Raw genomic sequence first — 22774 nt, 5'->3', positions numbered from 1 at the left:
CTCTGGGATATGTCAGTGTAACCCTCCGCCTGCGGTAGATGTGCTGAGGCTGGAGTAGCCACCATTTTGCATGTCTAGTGTGTTCCTCCCTCCATTGCTAATAGATACGATTCCAGTTATTTTCTGGCGTCATTACGGCTAGTAAGTATATTCTAAGAATATTATGTCGGCAGAAATACATGAAAATGTCTTTACGTGTGATTAATCGTCAGTGGTTTGTTTGTATCTACGTTGACAACTCTCACCGTGGCGCTGCATAGGAAGTCGCAGCCCTCAGTGCACCGGGGTTGTGCCTGTCAGCAGCTAAGTTAGCTAGCATGGTTAGTATAGTCTCATAGCTGTAGCCTTGCTAACTACCTGCTGAGCTAGGGATGTAAAGCTCAATAGCCATTTAAGTGGTGTGGATGTCCACTGGGGTATATTAATCGTGACAACACGCAGTGCCAACTTTATGTTTGATATCTTTCAAGCTACCTAACTAGCGAGCTACTTTGAATTTGCCATTTAGTTCAGGCAGTATTCGGACTAGGTAACAGAGAAGCAAACGAGTGGTCAGGTAGCTAACGTTAGCAAACTCGCTAGCTTGATAATCCAAATGCTTCAAGAAGGCCTAAACTGCATCATGTCCTGATCAATCGGCGATCAGATTCAGGTGTCATGCCAAGCCTGTAATGGCCTATCGTTTCAGCTCGACATTATAGTCTACTGCTGTTCATGTACACCTCCATTTAACGATATAAAGTCAGCCAAGGTGAAGCTACTGCTGTGGTGTCAACCCAATATGCTGCCCTTTCACTGAAAATACTTGTAGATACTAGTGTTAGCTTGTTGTTAGCTTACTTTTGCTAGGTGTAAATTGCGTTAGCATTAACATTACGCATTTGACGTTTGCCTCAAAGCTTTGTAATGGTATCAGACTTTTCAAGCATTTGATAAATCGTAAACATCCTCTAACAAGTCAACGTTTCATTTACATATTCAGGAAGCTAACGACGGTTAGCTTAGCATGTTGAGGACGTGGACTCATTCTTGCTCTAGTTTTATAAGTTTGTTACTTGGTGTTGGCAACGACTTTAATTAAGTAGGTAACATTAGGGTACACGCCTTTCATTAATGCCTTTACATTAAATGAGGAAGACTAGTTTTTACAAAAACAATTTATGAGTTAACGTTAAGGAAGTCAGCTGTAAGTAGGAAGTGATCAAATGACGAACAGGTTGGGTGATTCCTGCACATTTTTGTCCCATCGCTTTTGTGGCATTTCAAAATACCTAATAGCTCTTGGGTAATAATCACTTTTTTTGACAGGGTGCCGTTGTCTAATATTAACCTATGCTGAAGAAAATATATCCAAGATTCAGCAGAATTCAAAGTTGCCCTTTGATGTTAAATAATTCAGTGTTATAGCACGAAGACTGCATAACATTATGCTTGGAACAAGACAGCTATGACCTTAATTAAAACCACTTAACCTTAAGCTCTGCCAACAGTGAATTTGTGACTAACTTTGGGGCAAAATTCTTACTTGAGCAGGTGCATGAAGAGTACCTTTATTTTACAGCAGGGTTAGCAGTTAATAATCACACAATACAATATTCTGATAGCGACCATGTTTACAGAAACGTCTACCATACACTGTAAATTGAATTAGCTCCTGGGTTTTTTGAAGATTATCAGAAACACTTAAGGGTCAATAGTTCAATGCTTTATTTGATCTGTTTCCACTTAAAATCTCTTTGACTTTGCATTTCAAAGTCGTCAGTTTGCTAGATAGCCAGTCATAGTATATACTAAGCATTGTCATTGTATTGGTAACACGTTTAACTAGCACAGTATCTGATTGTTAATCTCACAGATTTCGTATGTATTGTTTACTTCCTCACAGTAACAGCAGCTCCACAAAGTCTGTTAATGTTTGTTGTTTTGTGAGCTTTGCCTGCAGGTAGTTTGCAACCTAACAGTTTAAACTTAACTGTTTGCATAGGTTAACTAAGTCTACATTTTGAAAGCAACAACTAGGCTACGGCTTCGAAGTAGAGAAATGATGGCTGGGGCTGAGGGCATGAACTTTTCGGTTGCACACAGCTAGTTATTCATTTGAACTCCATGATGCTGCGTTAAGTTATTGGTGTGGGATATGTTGAGCAACTGCAAAGCCTCATACTGGTTCAGCCATTAATTCACATGAATAGTTAGTATTAAGCTCAGTGCTCACATACATTTAACAGTGTCTTTGACAGAGTGAGAATTTATATGTGGTAGTGGACCTTGGCAGAAGGAGGGCAGCACAACGAACTACTTACATTAATGTAAAAGGCAGACTCTTAGATCAATCATTCTTTACTTAAAAGACGAAATGATAAATTCATACATTTGAAAAACAATGAAGTTGGGTTCAACTCTATTTTGGTGTCCTACCCAAAACATTTTTGTTTGTGAAACAGCTAACATTTGACTGTGCATGAAGGAAGCAACATGTAAATGTAACACTTGTTCAAACTGACACAATACAGATTTGATTACTCTTGCATGTTTGCTCTTCCTTGTTGTGCATGTATGTAGAATGATCAATTATTTATTGCTCTGCGCCGCTGATTACTTAGTCGGTGATATAAGAAGGAATAGAGTGCTTTGATAGTTTTTCATCTCTAACATTTGAGTGCAAAGCTGAGCACAGAAAGAGAATAAACAGATTAAGTGCAGGTTACAACAGCTTGGCAAATTGAGCAGGGAAAATGCTTCTCCCCTGTGGTGGCTTTGTATATCTTGCATCTGTCTGATGATCTTTCTGTCTAGTTTAACGGTGCAACTCTTTCCCGACAAAGACGGTAGTTGTGGATATTGAGTCTGCGCTTTTACTTTCTAACAAAGTCCTCATGGGGTGCAATAATCTAAAGTAAAACCAAGTCAAACTGTGTTTTATCTCTTAATGCTTCTAGTACGAGACTTCAGGTTGACTGCTCCCTGTGGTACAAGGGAGGTGGGGCATGCTTTTTGCTTGTTGCTGGTTGTCAGGCTTTGAAAGCTAATCTGGGTTGGCTCTCCAACTCTCATGAGAGTAAAGCTTGTTATGAACATTTCACAGTACGTGCAAAGTACGCCCATATAGGAAAGATGTGTTAATGATATTGCTCAGTCTGACTTGGAGTCAAGATGAGCTGAACCATGCAGTGGAAATGAGGCATAAATGACCAATGGTGTCAGGTTGTAAATGGTTTAAATGGTTTAGAGGTCTTGGTGGTAATCACTCTTAGATACCTAGGTATGGTCCACCTGTAATGTCTTGTAGTAATTTTTTTTTCCTCCAACTTTTTGGCGCAGGGCGTGGACTTATACCTTTTGTCATTGTCACATTTGGGCCAGATATCCTCAGGTACACTGAGCTGTTTTGTGTGACAGAATCTGTATCAGCTCTAGTGGCTCGTCTGTTTGATCACCACCTTAATCTGTAATATGGCCGCACAGCAGAACAGTTCCCTTTTTGTCTTTGTTGTAAGATTGAGTAAAGCTGACCTTGGTGAGTGAACCTGAGGCTGTTGGTGCCCAAGTATTGAATAAGCTCAAGCTCTCTATCCTGTGGCCTTTCTAATCCACCTACCAACCCCTCCCTTTAAGTTTTGTCTTTTGAACTTTACACACTGTTCCACGTCCCTGAAATAGTAACAGCATGAAAAAATAATGGTAATTATGGATGATGAGACATATGATGTTTCTTAAACATAGAAGAATGTGCCATTGTACAGTCACTGCAAGAATGAGTTACTGTAATTAATTTAGCTCTCAGCAGAGACTGGATTTTTCTTCTTTAATGTGTACACATTTGATTATAAGCACAGCAAGAGAAGGGGAGTCATGATTTATGGAGCCCAACACTAGGTCCATTCAGCTCAGTCAATTTAAATGGTGTTAAGAAAGACAGTAGATCTCTGGCTTTATTAAAGTGTGGCCTTGCCTGGCCACCCTCCACATTTCTCTTTGATCACAGTGAATTCTCTACAAACCACCACCTTGCAACAAAGGATGCCCTCATTCCTTCCTTGTCTGGATCCTTATTTCTCTCAATAGACTGGCATAGTTTCAAAGAATTTCATTTGATCTTGGTAGTGATAATTAATGATAAGAAAAGGTATGGTGATTTTCCTCCTTTTCCATTCAGATAAAAAATATTGCAGCCTCCACAGTATACAGGTCTAAAAAGAGTCAGAGGCAGCCAAGTATTTCTAAGACAAATTTAAAGTTGATGTTAGGTTAATTTAAAGTTCATTCCTCACAGTCACCTTAATCTATAAATGCTGGAGTTAGTGTCATGTGGGAACAGGAGCTGGACTTGATTTTCTATGTAAGGCTCTCTGGCAATAAGCCAGCTCAGAACCTAGTAAGATTTCCATAAGTCTTATGGTTGGGCTCAAGGGAGAACAATAGCAGCCAAACTTCTGGATAAGATAAATGCTTACGACATGGCTTTATGTGTACCAGTTTCACAGAGCCACAACATGAAGCTGTCTTTGGTGTTGCGCTGCCATTGAAAATCATGGTGGAAAAATCAGCAGGCTAATGGAAAGCAACTGATCTCCCCTTTGAAAATGTTCCTCTGATGCTTAGCATGACAGCAATCCAACCGGAGAAATTACTCGCTCAACTACACAATAAATGTAGAAATACATTATAAAAGCAGCTTGTGTCAGGATTCACAACAATTTTTTTCTGTGGTTTAGGAATTATACATGGCAGAAAACAAACTATTTTGTTGTGTGACATGTTTTATGATTGCTTGAATCCTCGACTTTGGATGATAAAACTAGCGGTTTATAATGCAGTCTCACATTTTAAAAAGTACATTGTTTATGAAAAGTTGTGTAACAGTGCAACCCCATTCACCAGTCTTTGACATCACACAACTTTTAAGGGTAATTTAAGGGTATCTGCACTGTCCAAAGGCCTTTATGTTTCAGTCTACCAAAAGTCCACTTTAGTACTAGTTAGATGAAGAAAATGGATTTACTTGACAAGTAATTACCACCGCTTCTGTTGCTGTAGCAGCTTAATTACGTACTGCATGCTCCCAGATAAAAGGCTTCATGAGATGGGAGACAAATTGTACCTCTCTCTAAGAAGAGGGGGCACTATTAATAATGTTCCAGTTGGGTAAAGACTGAAATTGAGATGTTGAGAACCTGCAGGTCAACATTTATTTTCACAGGTAATGACAGCGCTGCAGAGGCTATACAATAAACCCAAAGAGGACCACAATAAAACTTCTTCGTGTCTGTCACTGGCAATTTCAAGATGTAGTTTTCTTTAGATAAACCACACATTTATAAAGTTCTGTCTCATTGTTATCCATGTGTTGCGTATCTGGCCTCCTAGTTTTCTTGAGATATTCATACTAGCTGTAGTTTGTTAAAAACTTGTAGGCTACTTAAGGAGCACTGATACACGCTTCGCACTGCTCTGTTTAAGAGTTTGTGTATGCTGTGTGGTGCAAGTTATTTTAGATATGGTGCCAAAAATGCATCAAGCAGCGGCAAAGTGCAGCTTGTCACAACAGGTGCATTGTTCTGCAGCCATGATGGGGGTTCATGTGTTTCAAATGGGAAGAAATTCTTTGTAACACAGGTCAACATGTCACAGCAGTCACTGAACTGTGTTTACTGATTTGCTGCAGGTGTTCTCTGGCCGAATTCACTGCTAAAAGTTGAACTATCCCCAACTTTTAGTTTGCGACAGAATCAAATGGCCGCAGCTTGGAGCAGCCACCACAGCTTTCCGTAGACATTGCATGTCAGCTGGCTGGAGTTGACACTTCACTGCCACGTGGTGTGTTTTTGGCGTTACTTTATAATCCAAGAGAATCATGATAGCTTTGACTCATGTGATCACATTGTCTAAGTTGCCTGGTTTGAGGAAGTAAGCGTAGAGACTGTTGGATGTTTTTATTTTTTTTATTTATTTTTTTTGGTAAATGGTTGTTTATTTGGTACTTATGAACCCAAGAGAATTTATTCTCACAACTTAGCATGTACTAAATATTTAAACCTCTTCCTGTGGCTTAAAGCTTGTTTGCTCTCAGAAGCTTCTCCGCAAAGGAATGGAATTTCACCTGCCACTCTCCTTTCGTGGCTGCTGCACTTATAATACTATTTAAAATATGTAGCTCTAAATAGAAAAGTCATCTTTTTGCCTCCTTATGCCAAGTATTCATCGTAGCATATCTGTGGTTTAGGAGTTGGTTTGTCTCCCAACATAAAACAAAGACGTGTTTAGTTTGAGTTAGTACATTTTACAGGCATAAGAAACCAGGTTATTTGGAAAAATTTAGTAAAGGCTGGAAACCAGAATATGTGTTTTCATGCACTGCAATGACTTTCCAATTGTAAAATTTACATGTAAGTGCAGTTGGTCAGCAATCAAATTTCTTCTATGCCCACTATGGTCATTTTGAACCAAGGCTGACATATTTTAGGTGTATAAGTGATGTAAGACGCTGCAGTGTGATGCACAATTATTATTTCTCAAATTTTCTTCAATCAAGATGCAGCTTTTCTGAATTCGATTTTGTCAAGTGTAGTTTCAACCCTAAAACAACGATCGAAAATCTGTTTCTTTTCTTAATGTTTTCCAGAGAATGCCAGCTCCGATCAGACTGCGGGAGCTGATCCGGACTATCCGGACAGCACGGACCCAGGCAGAGGAGCGTGAGATGATCCAGAAAGAGTGTGCTGCTATCCGCTCTTCCTTCAGAGAGGAAGACAATACATACCGTTGCAGAAATGTGGCGAAGCTCCTTTATATGCACATGTTGGGCTACCCGGCACACTTTGGGCAGGTAAGGAGAGGCAGAATTAATAGAAAAAGCTTTAAGGATTTCCAGTGAATTTATTTTCCCATAGCTTACACCCTTGGATAGTTTTGTGACATGATGACTTGTTTTCCAGCTGGAGTGTCTGAAGCTGATTGCATCCCAGAAGTTCACTGACAAACGAATAGGTTATTTGGGAGCCATGTTGCTGTTGGATGAGAGGCAGGACGTCCACCTACTAATGACAAATTGCATTAAGAAGTAAGTGGAAGCCAGATTCTCTGTGAATACGTTTGATATTTTTCCAGTTTATTTTCTGGCAATGCACAATAATTTGATCTTGGTGAAAGATGAAATTAATGACCTGTACTTTAATGTTTCTCTCTGGGCATCAATTAACCTCTAAAAACTCATCTCTGCTCATTAAAATTACATATTTAGAAGTAAATTCAATTAAAGAAAATCCCTTAATGCCTGAAATGGCCTAGATGTAACTCTACAAATTTGCCTCATTTAGGAACTTTTGGAACTTTCTTCCAAAAATGTTCTTGTATTTATCTGTCTGTGTTTCTATGGTTCATTCACCGCTCTTCTCCCAACACAGTGACTTGAATCACAGCACACAATACGTCCAGGGTCTGGCCTTGTGCACTTTGGGCTGCATGGGTTCCTCAGAAATGTGTCGTGACTTGGCTGGAGAGGTGGAGAAGCTGCTCAAAACATCCAACTCGTACTTGAGGAAAAAAGTAAGCCTCATTACTGTCATGTGTATAAGAATACTTGACAGGTTATAAGTCTGAGTTTGACTGCTCTTGAATGCATCGTCACTAACAGTTACACTCAGAAGTGAGATATTGTGTTAAAGGTTGGGCTGTTTCCTCAGAGTGTCTTTTGTCTAAATATTTGTTGACAGGCAGCGTTGTGTGCAGTTCATGTCATCAGGAAGGTTCCAGAACTTATGGAAATGTTCCTTCCAGCCACAAAAAACCTGCTGGGCGAGAAAAACCATGGTAAGTGTAAACGGTTTGTCAGGGTGCAGTTGCTGGCTCGCAGGGAAGTGTGCCTGTCCTGCACAAATGCAGGCTCCGTCCTATTTCCTGCCACTCACAGTGCTTTGCTCAGAACAGCTGGGCAGCTCATGTCCTTTTTTGTGGTGTCCTTTGCAGAGGAGAGTGGAATTAATGAGTCTGTCATAAACTCTGGGGCTTCTGTGTACCCCACTTAGGGGAGATACAGTATGTCATGAGAAGATTTTTTTTTGTAACGTTTCTGAAATAAGTTAACCTTCTTTGACATTGCATGGCAATGCTGTATGATTGATTCAGATAAGATAATTTATAGAATTTTTTTTTCTTGCTGTTTTATAGCTCATTATCATTGTCTGTGCTGCAATGCACACAATTGAATAATGTATACAGTATATGGAAGGTGGTGTGACATGGCTTCAAGCATTGGCAGGAATTGCTAACACAAATTTGCAGAAACAAACTAATGACCAAAAATCTAAATACTATATAATGCTATCACTATAATACAAACACCCAACGTGCGTGAATTGTCTCACATGCAAAAACAATTTACGAAATTGATTACTCAAAGTGTTAAGTCCAAAACCCCTCTACAAACTTTAAACATTTTGTTAGAATATGACATATTTATGACTGTGCTGTGTGGCTCACCACCCACCACCACTGCTTTTCACTGCTGTCACTCATATAATACGTTTTCAACCTTGTAACATTCAGATTAGGTCACTAGGAAATGATTAGCCTGTGTGATAATCTTACAGATTTATGATGCTGTCACCTGACGTTCCCTGCAGTTAATCTTATGTATGATAGTACATCATATTTTTGACACCTGACTTTGGTGTCTGTGCGACTGGTCAGCTTCGATATTGATGCACCCAAAACAGGAGCAAAGCCTGCATATTGGTACATGTTTTGGAATCTGTGTAAATCACATTTATGGCAGCGTGGCAGATTACCTCGTCTGTCATTTGGCACACCCAGTACATAGATGTTGTGAAAGCCGAATGCTTTAATATCTTCACACATGAGCAAACGCAGGCGAGTGACTGTCGCCTGCTGAGGCGTTACTCGTGCTGAATATGGACAGCGCCGGGTATGACACACATGGAAATACAGCTCGCTAATAGATACTGCGAAATGTGATGTAATTGGTACATTTACATGATACGTTTTTTTACACTCCATCCCTGTCTCCCAACTCACTGCCAGTCGGGCAACATCTCTCTTGTTTCATGACCAACGTATCATACAATATCAGCTGGTTAGACATGGCAACAATCAGTGTCTCCTCCACACATATGTCTTTGCTGCTGGTTAAGACTGCGACTTCGCTGGTCACTCCAATAATCCAAAGATGCACATTTGCTTTGCCACCAGAAGCAAATGTTTTATTAGCCCCTTTGCTCGGTTGAATTGAGGTGAGCAGGAGTGAATATTTGCCAGTGTTAATTTCGTGTGACTGTACCATAACTCTGTGTTCAGACAGATAAAAGCACTGTTTGGCAATAACACAGCATGTTCATTCATTTCAGCGAGACTACTGCATGGTACAGCAGGATTGCCAACGTGTAGAGCGAAAGGAAAAAAGTTGCACAGGGTTATGTGGCAAAAAATTTGAACCTGGCAAAACACAACATCATCTGGCAATGTACTGCATTGACCAATCGAATGCATAAAAGGACACACTCACGGTGAAGGGTTTTGGCTATAGTAAGCGTTAAAATGTGTGTAATTGTTATTCAAACTAGCCTGCCTGAATTGTTGTTGTTTTTGTTTTGTTTTTTCACTAACAAATAACCGATATAGAGAACAAAACTGGACAAACTCTTGTCAAAATATTAATCTAAATTGTCTGTTCCCCCAGGTGTTCTCCATACATCAGTTGTCCTGCTCACTGAGATGTGTGAAAGAAGTCCTGACATGCTGGCCCACTTCAGAAAGGTACAAACACATTCTCTCAGCCAAAGGACATTAAAATAGTTAGTTACGCATTTGTCTTAAGCTCACGTCACATTTCATTCTCCTTTTGCGTACACATTTCCTTTTTGGTATAGCTAAGCTTAGACAGACGTGTAAAACTTTTGAGGCTTGGATTGCGCTACAGGTTTGCTCTACATTCAAAGTATGTCTCAATCTTTTATCTCCTACCACTGTCTTTTCCTCTTGTATTTCAACTGCTGCTGTACCTCTCCTTCTCTAGGTGTAAAACTGTGCCAGAAGCACCATCCCTCATGCTCATGATCTTAACATTATTTTAAGCTCTCTGAAAGTGAATGATTTCCAGTTTCCCCTCCCTAACATCTACCTCATATTTTTTCTGTCATTTGTCTTTGTTACAATTCCTGCATTGTGTTAGAATGAGAAGGTAAGAGTACATTCTGATCTCATAGCTGGTGCATGCTGTAATTAGTAATCACTCCTCACACTCACCTCAGACGTAACCTAATTTGTGTTGAGTAATGTCATGTTGTGTTTTAATTTCTAATTTTAATTTCCTTAACTTGTACAGTGATCATTACTATGTAAATGTTTTGAATATTACAAAAAAATCTTTTGGTCCATTTGTCAGATACATTTCTCACTATTGTTTTGAGTGTCATTTTTGCCTCATAGGCAACTCATTTGATCACTGTTTATTTAAAAGGGTCGGTGTGTTTTCACATAATTGCCACAGGTGTTGTCACCAGGAACAGATGATTTCCACTGTATATGTGTCACTGTTAGAGGGTAGCATATTTATGTCAACAACTGCCTTAGGTCCCCACTCTGGCATTTTGGGTTTCTTGTCTGTGGTAATACCCACAGCAGAGGAGAACATTTATATTCATTTAATCTCTGCGCATCCTGTGGTCTGAAACGTGTTCAGTCTGGTGTAACAGAAAGACAGGAAGCAGGCCGAAACAAACCCAAAAGTGAAAAATGTAGGCATCCTAACTCCAGACCTGTTTTATTTATATCCTGTATCTTTAAGCTTGTCACCTGTTCTGGGTGCAAAGAGATGAAAATCATGCATCATTTTCTAATTTAATGCTGGATAAGACAGCAAACTGTCTCCCAAAGTGTTGGAGTGCTACTTTGAGGTTACATTTTGATAACCTGTTTTAGAGGGCGAGGAGAGATGAAAATTACATAAATTAGAAAGTTAATTATTGTGACGAGATGTGTCCTATTTTTGTTGGCATCGAATTAAACTCTAGTTAAGTGTTCATCAATTTAATTAGCAGCATTCAGAAGGGACAGAAGTGTGAATGTACGTTTTGTTTCCTTTAAAGCCAAATGTTCTAACCTAATATTTTTATATGATTAAGGTTTTGATTTCACAAAAATTTGGCTGTTCAATTACCTAATTTTCAACCATGTTACTCTACCTCACTGAACAAAAATCCCAGCTCCTTTGCCTTTCATATCAGTTTGGCTGGCTGCTACTGTTAATGAGAAATTGGTAACTTTAAAAGTTAATGATGGACTGTCATATAAATGTTGAAGATAAGTAGAAAATGTGCGAGATCTAAACAAAATACTATGACACCTCTCCTTTTCTGCTCTGTCGTTGGTCTTTTCATAGCTGGTTCCACAGTTGGTGAGAATCCTGAAGAACCTAATCATGTCTGGATACTCTCCTGAACATGATGTGTCAGGCATAAGCGACCCTTTCCTGCAGGTGAGCAACTGTCTTTTTTAAAAGTGCCTTGTATTGTAAGCTATTGTAGCCTGACGCTTGTGCAGTAACATACCGGGGGCAACCGTGATCAGAACCTGTGATGTGGCAACATAATTGTGTTTCACTGGGACAGAAACATCAAAGGAAATGAAAGGACTATTTAAAGCTGTTGTGTTGCCGGAGCACAAAGGAAAGATGCCCCGCCATTTTTTTTCTCCAACATAATATAATATTCAGTGTTCACATATTCTGGTTGAAATTCATACATTTTTTAAGCGCTTGAAGATCCAATCATCACCAAAACTTCTATCATGTCAAAGAGCCAGTAAAAACAAATGGAAGGGTCAAAGTAGTCATATTGACATTTAAGGTGTGTTGATTGATACACAGCATTAACTCATGGGGCATGTAACTTGCAAGACAATATTCCACCTTAAAAACTGCCAGTAGCTGCAGGCAGTGGCCTGTGAGCGACACTGAATTAAATTATTTTTTTCCTCAGTCTGTTTAGTTAACAGGTAGGGATGAAAAAACATCAAAACATCCTTTCGTTTTGTAGTTATAGTTGATAAATGTGTGTAAACTTGTCAATGTAGGAACAGTGGTTACTTTCAACACGAGCCACAAATGAATCATGCACATTCACACTTCTCACATGGGTGTACTGCGGTACTTAAATAGCACAACACCTCTGCTTTTGTGTCAAAAAAGTGCTACAATGTCCTTATCCTGGTGTAGACACATTTCTGATGAGCAGAGAGTTAACAGTCAGAATTACAAATGATTAAAGTATTGAATGGCCCAACTATAGCTAAAGCAGTCGAAGTTGTGCCAGTGAAAAAAAGAAGAAGAAGAACCAAAATGATGTCAGATCAGCAGCAAGCAAGGAGTGGGGAAAGAGAACTTTACCACAGAATTTACCTGAGTGTCAATATACTACATCACATTTTTCAAGTGAACTGACAGGGACGGACTGTTTGCTTCTTTCCTCAGGTGCGGATATTGAGACTACTGCGAATTTTAGGCAAGAGTGACGACGACTCCAGTGAAGCAATGAATGACATTCTTGCACAGGTTGGAATTCAATACATTCACAGCTTTTGGCTAAAATCATCTCGGTGAGTGCTTTTTTTGACACATGCGTGGTATTTGTACTTACAGGTTGCAACGAACACAGAGACAAGTAAAAATGTAGGCAATGCAATCCTCTACGAGACTGTACTGACCATAATGGACATCAAGTCTGAAAGTGGACTGAGGGTGAGTCAGTGTGATGTAAATGAAAACATGGTATGAGCATTTTGATTTGTTTTTTTGTGCCTAAAATGCTTTTTATCTTACAGGTCTTGGCCATTAACATACTAGGTCGCTTCCTGCTTAACAATGACAAAAATATAAGGTAATTCTTTTGCTTATAGTTTTTGACCCTAAACGCATTGAGTCACCCAAAGTGCTTTTATTAATTCCTGATGACGTCTTTTATTTAAACCAACCATTCCAGATACGTGGCATTGACATCTCTACTAAAGACGGTACAGACAGACCACAACGCAGTGCAGAGGCATCGGAGCACCATTGTGGATTGTTTAAAAGACCTGGATGTGTCCATCAAGAGGTGATTCACAGTGCACACACTACTTAAAATAGAAACAGACAACTTCTCAACTTTCACCCTCTTGTGTTTCCAAGTAGTATACTTGTTGGCACCATTGTTGCAAAGACCAACAGTTGGCTTTCCATTTTCCTCTCAGCCTAGCAGCAACTACCAACAACACAGGACACACTAGTAGTGGGAATCTCCAGAGACCTCATGATTTGATCTGATTATAATTTAGAGGGTAACAATCAGAATATTAAATGATTATCAATGCATTGTGATGCATCAAAATTTTTGATTTCTTTTTCTTTTTGACTGTGCGACTACTTTAAACAAATGAAATTACTTGCATACAGTGTGGCTTTTGTCCAGGTCCCCTCTCATTTTAACCATATAGACAAAATGCTTCTATGCTGTAGCTTTTAAACTAGGAGGTGCTAGTGGGATTGTATCCATCTGCGGTTGCTCAGGCAAACCCATCGTGGGATATTTATGCCTGCATAGTGTCCAGGGTTTGCAAACCTTAAAAGCAGTCTCCAGTCTGCATTGGAATAGCAAAATCAGGGGGAGGCGGAGTGTGGTTATTGACATCTCTAGCAGGGGAGAGCAGCCTCTCTGTTGCACCTTGGCTCAGGAAAAGCTAAGATGAGTGGACTGGACGCAGGGTTTTTGAGGTCAAACAGACCGAGCATAGAGTTATATTCTTCACCACAGAGTTGGTTTAAGCTGTTAAATGCTGCTTTGAATGTTAGTCAGTCTCGTTAAAAGTTAAGTTTACTTAGGGCGTTGGTGCCTTAGTGGACAGAGCAGGCGCCCCATGTACAAGGCTGGTGCCGCAACGTCCCCGAGTTCGAGTCCAGCCTGTGGCCCTTTGTCGCATGTCACACACACTGCAAAGAACTTGCGCTGATACTCTTTGATAACTGGGAATGGTACCAATGGCTACTGGGGAAAACAAGTGCCATCCTGTTCCTGTTTTGGTTGCACAGTGGTTGATGCAGTTTCTTTGTGCTGTGCGTTGAGCCTTTATTCTCCCAGGAGATCGTACCTATTGACAGTCAGAATTGAACAGAGGAAGCAAGGCTTATAGGGAATAGGGGACAGGGAACATAGGGGATATAAGGAACCAATCTAACCCCTGATGATGTCATTATTCTGTAGCCATTACATTTTGCAATCACCATTTACTTCATAATGAGATGTTAAAGCAAAATGGTTGTCTATTTCTACTCTAAACTACAATTTTGTGTCTTACTATTTAGCCTCATTGTTTCTGAACTTTGTTTGCTTTTTGTTGTCGTGTAGACGTGCAATGGAACTGAGTTTTGCCCTGGTGAATGGCAACAACATCAGAGGCATGATGAAGGAGCTGCTCTATTTCCTGGACTCCTGTGACCCGGAATTCAAAGCAGACTGTGCGTCGGGAGTCTTCCTAGCTGCAGAGAAGTATGGCACTGACACGCAGACTACACCACACATTACACATGTGCTCAGCTGCTTCTAAATAATTTGATGCACATCCTGTGTGACCCAGTCATGTGTAAGGCTGTTAAAGAGAATTCCAGCTTTTTATTTTCCTTTCTTGGTACTTTGAGGGCAGAGATCCAGGTTGCTACAACCAGTTAGAAGTAACTATCTGCATGAATTCAATTTTATATAGATTAAATGACAGTTATGTTAGTGAAGAGGTGATACCACAATGGACAGGGTGTGGCTAACATCGAAATGCTGTATGATGAGAAAATGAGTGATCCATCGTCTGACAGACCATGCTGATACCATTTATTTTCTGACAGCATTAAAATCCTGGTTCTTTAAAGTCTAAATAACTTAACATGTTTATGATTCTTCTGCAGGCCTTTGCTGGGACTAATCAGTGTGTAATTTGTGTTACAGGTATGCCCCGTCGAAAAGATGGCACATAGACACCATTATGAGAGTCCTGACAACAGTACGTATATTACAAAAACAATCCATTGTCTCTAATGCCTTTGATTGTTGGTTGGAATTAATTCTCAGTGTGCATAATAATGCAAGTATTATCTTGAGTACCTCTAATGATCTAATCAAATCTGGTAATAAACCTTCTCAGCCAACGCTTCTTTAGTTTTACTGGAAACTTACAACTAAGTATTTGAGATTCATTTGCATTTCTCATCGACATCTCTGCTTACCCTCACAGGCAGGGAGCTACGTGCGAGACGACTCTGTTCCCAACCTCATCCAGCTCATCACCAACAGTGTGGAGATGCATGCCTACACAGTACAGAGACTCTACAAAGCACTGCTGGATGACATCTCACAGGTCAGAGCAGTTTTGGTGTGGGTCGTGATTAGATTTAGAACATCTTCATCATTGAAGAGTACGCTCACAGATTTGATTATGTAATGTTCTGTTTGTATTTCAGACTATCTTAAGAGTGCATCATTGTGTTTCTCTGTGTTCTGTAGCAACCTCTAGTGCAGGTGGCGTCCTGGTGCATAGGAGAGTACGGAGACCTGCTGGTATCCGGACAGTGTGAAGAGGAAGAGCCCATCCAGGTATCTCAGCCAAACACTGCACGCAGAGACAAAAACATACAAAGAAGTTATAATGGTTTTGCGCAACAGCCACAAGAGGGTGTGCTTACAGTGCAGCCGCCATTTGGGACTAAATGCTGCTCCAGTTAATATCAAAGTAGAAGCATAAAGCATCTGTTGTGTCTGTCATGAAATAAACACAAGCAATTTCCCTCAATTAACTGCTTTAATTATCAGAGTAGGAATCCAGGGCTGGCCTTTGATAAGTTTCCCAGAGATCCTGATAGGCAATTATTAACAAAAAGATGAAATATATTTCACATTTTCAAAATCCTTTTGCAAATTATAGGCCTGAGTGTAGACCTCTATTCAGGTAATGTTAAAAGTCAGAAATGGTCTCTTTGAGGTAATAACAGTCTTAGTCTATGTGAAATTATTTTTTCAGTTCAAAATACAGCTGTCAAATGTCCCATTATATTCTTTCTGTAACCCTTCTACTCAGTTTGGTCAATAACAGAATTGGTTGAGTTCACAGCACATTTACTGGGTGAAAGATGCACACAGACACAATGTTGTGTGTCTGTAATAAAATAATCCTCTCCAGCTCCGACTTCAAACCAGGAAACTGACTGAATTATATGTCAAATAGCCTATTAAAAGTTTGATTGAACAGTATGAATTCTGTTTGTTTTTTTCGCACCTATAACATTATAATACCATGAGAGCTCGATAATTTCAGGAAAAAAAAAAAACTTGAACATATTCATCTATAAAACATAATAATTTAGCATGGAAAGGGAGTGGAGAAAAACTTCACCTACTGATCCCAAAACAGATTAATCCCCCTTCCGTAAGTAGAAACGGCATATTTTATGACTCTGTTATTATCGCAAGTCCTTCGTTCAGTCTAAAATGGTGGCGACTCAGCTCTGAGGCTGTACACAGCTGTTTCATTTACGACCCAGTGGAGGGTCCCCTTTTATCACTGTTAGCTCTTTGCCTGAGAGAAACACCAGGTCATCAGTTTTCTTCTCTGCCTTTTGACTTCAGGTCACAGAGGACGAAGTTCTGGACGTGCTGGAAGGCCTCCTGGTGTCCAACCTGTCCACACCTGTGACCCGAGGTTATTCCCTCACTGCCATCATGAAGTTGTCTACTCGCTTCAGCAGTGTTAAGTGAGTAACAGCCTTTTACACACATCCTATACTCTAAAGCTTTGCAAACATTTGAGTGCAAAGATATAAAGTTCACTATTACCAATGCTACATTTTCCCTTTTCTAATCTGAAACATTTAAAACTCTGTTTTAGCCGAATCAAGAAGGTGGTTTCGATATATGGCAGTAGCATCGATGTGGAGCTTCAGCAGAGAGCTGTGGAGTACAATGCGCTTTTCAAGAAATACGACCACATGAGGTAAAACTGCATTAAACTCCACTAGAAATTAATGTCACATTATCACAACCACATTTTACCAGTTACTAGATGAGTAATATCCTCCATTGAGTTTGGTGCATCTTATTTCTCCCTCTTGATCGCTTACTTGTTCCCTGACTTTAGGCCAGCTCTCCTAGAGCGAATGCCCATTATGGAGAAAACCGCTACTAATGGCCCCACAGAGATTGTACAGACAAATGGGGAGACTGAGCCCTCTGTTGTGGAACCAAAACACCCACCACCTGTCACCCAGCCAGCCAACCAGGTGAGGGCAGTTTCTTTTTACCTTATTATGAAGAAATTAAAGACTTTGTTTGAGTCACTAGATAAATAGTAAACAGAATACACCATGAGCTTTATTAAATATTTCTTGATTTGTTTTTTTTGTTTTTGTTTTTGTGGTTGACGGTATGGTTGAGAAGAATATTGTTATTTAATGTGGAGTGTACATAGATATTGCAGGTCCAGACCTCAGAATCTGCCCGTTCCAATAAGTTGACTGATTTGTCTGGCGTCATGGCATGAGACGGGTTTCTCAGTGTAAAAAACTGAGCAATGAGGGCTGCAGGGGGGCCTCGATTAGCCACTCACTGCCACAGGCAGGACCAACACCGTTGTCAAGCAGTTGTCAAGCATTGACAAGCAGTGTGCTGGAACCTGTGCTGAGAATTAATGATAATGGCAAGTGCTACAGACAGGGTAGATGGTGCTATCCAGGCTTTTCAAAATCGACTTGTCTTCTAAATTTCGCCTGACATTGTTGTTTGTTTTTCTTGGCTCCACTCCCCCCTTAATACCCTGGCAAAACAGTTCTGCTGGCATGGCTATGCATCAGTGTGGACTTAAAACGTAGCTACATTCAGATGGATATGTGGTCTCTAGTTATTCGTTAGGGAAAATTAAGTCCCTAACCCCATGGAAATCAGTTAAAGCAGATGCAGTGTCAGACTGAAGATGGAAATGGAGTGTAACAAGTTGACAATTCTGTGTGGTATCAGGTATGTCTTCATGTTCCCATGTCATCTTTTTTACCCAGGCTAATGATTTATTAGACCTGCTGGGTGGTAATGATGTGCCAGTAATCCCGACCACGATGCCCACCAAGCCTGCCTCAGCTGGAGGAGAGCTGCTTGATCTGCTGGGTGACCTCTCGCTAAGTGGTAGGTTGCTCTCTTTAAAACTCTTTGTCACCCCTTTTAGAGCAAAGCAAGGACCTGGTATAAACGTGACCCCAGTGGGAATGTGATGTTGTCCGCCATGTGCCTGCTGCCGTTCAGCAGTAACGTAGTGCTGACTGTGTCTGGTTTTAATATAGAAAAAAAAAAGTAAACAGAAACCCTCCTGTGTTCCTATCCAATCCCTCCAGGCGGCCCAGCCCCTGCTCCTGCTCCCTCTGTACCCACTTCCCAACCCTCTTTCCTCCTGGATGGCCTCTCCTCACAGCCCCTGTTTAATGACATTGCAGCTGCAGGTGAGAGTCTGTTGCTCCCCTTGACCATTCCCTTGGCATTGTCCTCATGTATTAAAGCACTTGGTAATTATGTTTTTTCCCTTTCTTGGATTACCAAATTCTCTTACTCTATTGATGGTCTGCTCCTCTGATATCTCTGTATAGCTATTCCTCCCATGACGGCATATAACAAGAATGGTCTGAAAATAGACTTCACATTTGAGAGAGCTAATCCCAATCCAAACATCGCCGTCATCACCATCCATGCTTCCAACTCAACAGAGGCAGATATGACAGACTTTGTTTTTCAGGCTGCAGTACCAAAGGTAAGCACGCACAATCTGACATTAAATGGCTGAATTTCAAAATGTTTTGATAGATAATGGTGTTCATTACTGATCAGTTTTCTGCGTGGTGTACAATGCCCTGATTGCACTGATTTTGCACTGTAGATTACATAGCCACTAATGTATTGCCACCCATGTGTCTATAGCCTACATTGATGCACATTTTGGATCTTTAACCTGAAAGTACAGCTAACTTTTAAGGCAGTTGGTACTAGTGGAAATTAATCATTAATAGAGTTGCAATGTCTTTGGTGTGCTCATGTCTTCTGCCTACAGTAGCTTTAAAACTGTAGTTGGTAACTTTATTAAAATAACTTCTTGTCATATTGGCTGAACTGTCACTATATCCACACAGTACATGAGACAGATCCTGTTCCTCTGCCTCGTTATTGATTATATTGACCTTACCATAAGTGAACAAAAGCAACAAATCAACTATTTGTAAGCTAACAGCTGTCAATAATTCTGTTAACTGCGGTCAAACTGTTACACCAGGCAGCACTGATCAAAAATGAATCATGATTCTGTTACTGCATTGCCTATTTCTCACCTCAATGTTTTTGGAAACATTTTTTAGTGTACTGTTTAGCTGTAAAATGAGAGAGTGTGTGACCTGGCTGCCATGTTGGAAACAGTTAAGCTGAAACTGAGCACTGCCCATCAGCTGGAGCAAACATTCTCATTTTTACATCTTATATATTGTGCTGTTTTACAGAGGATTGTTGCTAACCCCATTTCTGCTTGGCCTTACGAGAGTAGCATACATATTTGTGGGCTAGAGTTTACATCAAATTATACTGGCCTTAACAGGACATGGAATTATAAAACTTTTTTAGCATTTTTTTAGTGACTAGCTTAAAATATCTAAATTAACATTCAGCAAGCTTTTAGCAGCCTTCAGTATTCACCAGGCAGCCCAAAGATACTGCTTGCCTCACTGCACTCCAAGTCCCACCATTAGCACTGGCGCCATCCTGTGTCTGTGTTCGACTAGACAGAAAGATAAGCCTTAGAAGTCTTTGTCGTGGAGATCTGGCAGCGATGATGGATCAGGCAACAAAACACAGTGACGTTTATTTGTCTGCATCCCTGATTCTACAATCACATTATCTTTTTGACAAATATAAAAAGTCAAACTGAGTCATTTGAACTGAAGATCCATCAGTTGTGGTCAGTGTCTGATCAGTGTGAGCATCCCTTACTCATGCTGCTGTGATGACCCCATTTCTCCATGGGTATCATCAAATTTTCATCCAACATTCTGTCCTCTATCTGTTTGTCAGACATTCCAGCTGCAGCTCCTCTCCCCTAGCAGTAATGTTGTCCCAGCACTCAACCAGGGAACTGTCACACAGGTCATCAGAGTCCTCAACCCACAGAAGGTGAGTTTGTCCTTCACAGATTGTTTGATTATATATCATTTTGTCCTTTGAGGCACTCTTGGCACACATTTAAAGGAGCAGTGTTTAAGATTTAGGTGGTGTCTAGTGTCGAGGATTTCAGATTTTAACCAGCTGAAAATTCTCCCAATTAGAATTCCTTCAGTGTTTATTTTTATGGAGGCTTGTACTGGGAGCCAAATTATCTGCATCGTTCTATTCATGGCCAAAACAAACGGGCCAGGTGATTTACACTGGTAAAAACACTGAATAAAGCAGTTTCACATTACAAATCAGTGTTTTTCTAATGCCGTTTGGCATGTCGGAGCCAGGTTGTTAGCCCAGCCCAGTTTAATCCGACACTGCTCATTGTGGATGGGCTTCTAACTATGGTGGCTGATGTGGAACATGAATGGCTCTGTCTGGAGCCAGTGTTTGGTTTGTCCAGTCTGGGCTACTGTAGAAACATGGCAGTGCAACATGATGATCTCCACAGGCGAAGCCCCGCTCCCTTTGTAGATATAAACGGCTCATTGTAAGTTAACAGGAACACAGTTCTTATTTTTAGGTGATTATACACTAAAGAAAACAATACATCCCCCTAAATCCTACACACTGGACCTTTTAAGACCTGTGCAGTCTCAAATGCCTTGCAAGAATGTCCTCGTTTATAAACATGATCATCCTCACAAAATTTCAGCAACAGCTACGAATGAGGATCAAGCTGACGTACACCCTCAAAGGCTCGCCTGTGCAAGACCTGGCTGAGGTTAATAACTTCCCCCCTCAGTCCTGGCAGTGATGAGCTGCTTCTGTTGCTCTTAAAAGCCCCCCACCAAGGGAACTATGAAAACGATTTTCCTTTCACCTCCCTCCTTTCTTCCAACGGATCCCCCTGTGACGTCACTGCAGTCCGCTGCCCTCGAGTTGCATGGGAAGCAGCAGAGCATCTAACACAGGAGAAAAATACCGATGTTACGAAGACCCTACTGACTATTGACATCACCAGAATAATTGGGAAAACATATCAATCAGTGAACTTTCTCTTTTTCTTTCTTAATTGGTTTCCATGATGTCTTTTGTGTAGTAGTTCTATTTACCACATGCACCCTCCGCCCAGCACCATTACCACCCACAAAAGCACATATGCACACCATTTACTGTGGCACACTTAACCTCTCATGTCACTGTAGAGAAAAAGTGTCACCCACTATGAGCACTGCAGTAACCATACTTTTATTTTAATTTGTAATTGAGCTAAAATGCAGTTGAAACACTTTGCTCCATTGATATTTATAATTGGCTTTGCATTTTTTTTTTTATATGAACCTGTAGTCCTGATGATGGCAGCAGAAAAAGCTTTGAAAGGTCTATATAGTGCAGTCGGAAACTTCCTGGATAACCCCTCTTTTTTGACTTTCCACATTTTAAGTGATATAACTTGTCAGAGAGTTGTATTCATTTTGAATTACATTAATTTGCTTAAAGCATGTTTGAGCATTAATAGGATCACAATCACACCTTGCCTCAAGCTCAGAGGGGGAATTTCTGGCTCTGGTAGTAGGCCTCTTTATCCTATGTTTCTACAGGAAGTAGTCTACATTTGGTTTGTCACAAAAAGAGCATGAACACATCCAACATGCCCAGTTTAATCACCTGTGGCTAGTTTCAGAGACTGTGCTCGGATTTCCCCACAAAGCTCTCCTAAAACCATCTCATCTGTAGCTTTAGTTTTAGACCTGTATAATAAATTCAATGGTTAATTGCTTTGCATAGTTTGAGGAGGTTCATTCATTAGGGTGGATACAATCCAGGCCTGAAATTTATCTGAAGACAAGCTGATTGCATTTGTGTTGGAGATGTGCGTTAAAACTTTTCCTGCATCTGTGTCCTCACAGTCTAGCTTGTAATTTAGATACGTTTCAGAATTGTTTAACCTGGTCGAACTTAGTCACCATGCACATACATGTAAATGAAGCTTGTTATGAATGTAGTTACATGCACTGAATGCTTTTTTTCCCCTCAAGTCTGCTTTCTCATGGCTGTCTTCTTTGATGGGGACGCTCATCTTATTGGCACTATTTTTGTGAAAGTATGTTTTATTTCTGCAGTAATTTGACTTAATTATTTATGCCTGATATCAAAGTGATGTGCCTTTCTGACTTGGCTAGATAAAAGCCCCTGAACTATTAAGTTCTGTATGAGCTTCGTTTGTAAGTCTGCTTGTGTGCTGATTGTGTTTTCAATCTGAGGGAAATGGTCTTTATGGATTTGAAATTGGTGTCACTTCATTTAATAAGTTTAACTTTTTCACTTCTATATCTCATAAGTCAATTATCGGTCACCCCACTAATACTGGCCTACCTGCATGCCCACAGCAATGTCTTTTTGTCTCTGCTTTGACAAAAACATAAATTATAGCTACATGATCTTGATTGTTTCTTTTCCTATTCCATTTGGCAGACTTTTCATTAAAAATGCCTGTTGGATGTTACTGATAATGAGTCCTAAAAACAACGCAAATCATAAAGATTATGGCAGCTAATTGATGTAAA

At 40.2% G+C, this 22774-nt stretch overlaps 1 protein-coding gene across 1 annotated transcript; it reads left to right on the top strand.

Annotated features, from left to right (window-relative positions):
• Positions 1 to 4: 4 nt before the first annotated feature.
• Positions 5 to 21358, top strand: ap1g1 (adaptor related protein complex 1 subunit gamma 1). The gene is made up of 23 exons (XM_078175720.1): positions 5 to 141; positions 6623 to 6826; positions 6936 to 7060; positions 7404 to 7545; positions 7713 to 7809; positions 9695 to 9771; positions 11396 to 11491; positions 12485 to 12565; positions 12653 to 12751; positions 12835 to 12890; positions 12993 to 13106; positions 14394 to 14534; positions 14985 to 15039; positions 15271 to 15393; positions 15540 to 15629; positions 16659 to 16783; positions 16918 to 17022; positions 17167 to 17308; positions 18080 to 18203; positions 18410 to 18514; positions 18659 to 18819; positions 20124 to 20222; positions 20920 to 21358. Exons 2-23 carry the CDS (start codon positions 6626 to 6628, stop codon positions 21019 to 21021), a joined length of 2460 nt encoding a protein of 819 aa, XP_078031846.1. The 5' UTR covers positions 5 to 141; positions 6623 to 6625; the 3' UTR covers positions 21022 to 21358.
• Positions 21359 to 22774: the final 1416 nt, after the last annotated feature.

The sequence above is a fragment of the Epinephelus lanceolatus genome, chromosome 2 (assembly GCF_041903045.1).
Source record: "Epinephelus lanceolatus isolate andai-2023 chromosome 2, ASM4190304v1, whole genome shotgun sequence".
Taxonomy (NCBI): domain Eukaryota; kingdom Metazoa; phylum Chordata; class Actinopteri; order Perciformes; family Serranidae; genus Epinephelus; species Epinephelus lanceolatus.
The sequence above is the reverse complement of the archived record's forward strand: the minus strand, read 5'-3'. Positions and strand labels throughout refer to the sequence as shown.

Excerpts from the sequence above, each read along its gene's own strand:
- ap1g1 (XM_078175720.1), top strand. The coding sequence starts at position 6,626 with ATGCCAGCTCCGATCAGACTGCGGGAGCTGATCCGGACTATCCGGACA. Across the intron at positions 17,309-18,079 it reads TCACCCAGCCAGCCAACCAG|GCTAATGATTTATTAGACCT; the intron begins GTGAGGGCAGTT and ends TTTTTTACCCAG. Across the intron at positions 20,223-20,919 it reads GAGTCCTCAACCCACAGAAG|CAACAGCTACGAATGAGGAT; the intron begins GTGAGTTTGTCC and ends ACAAAATTTCAG.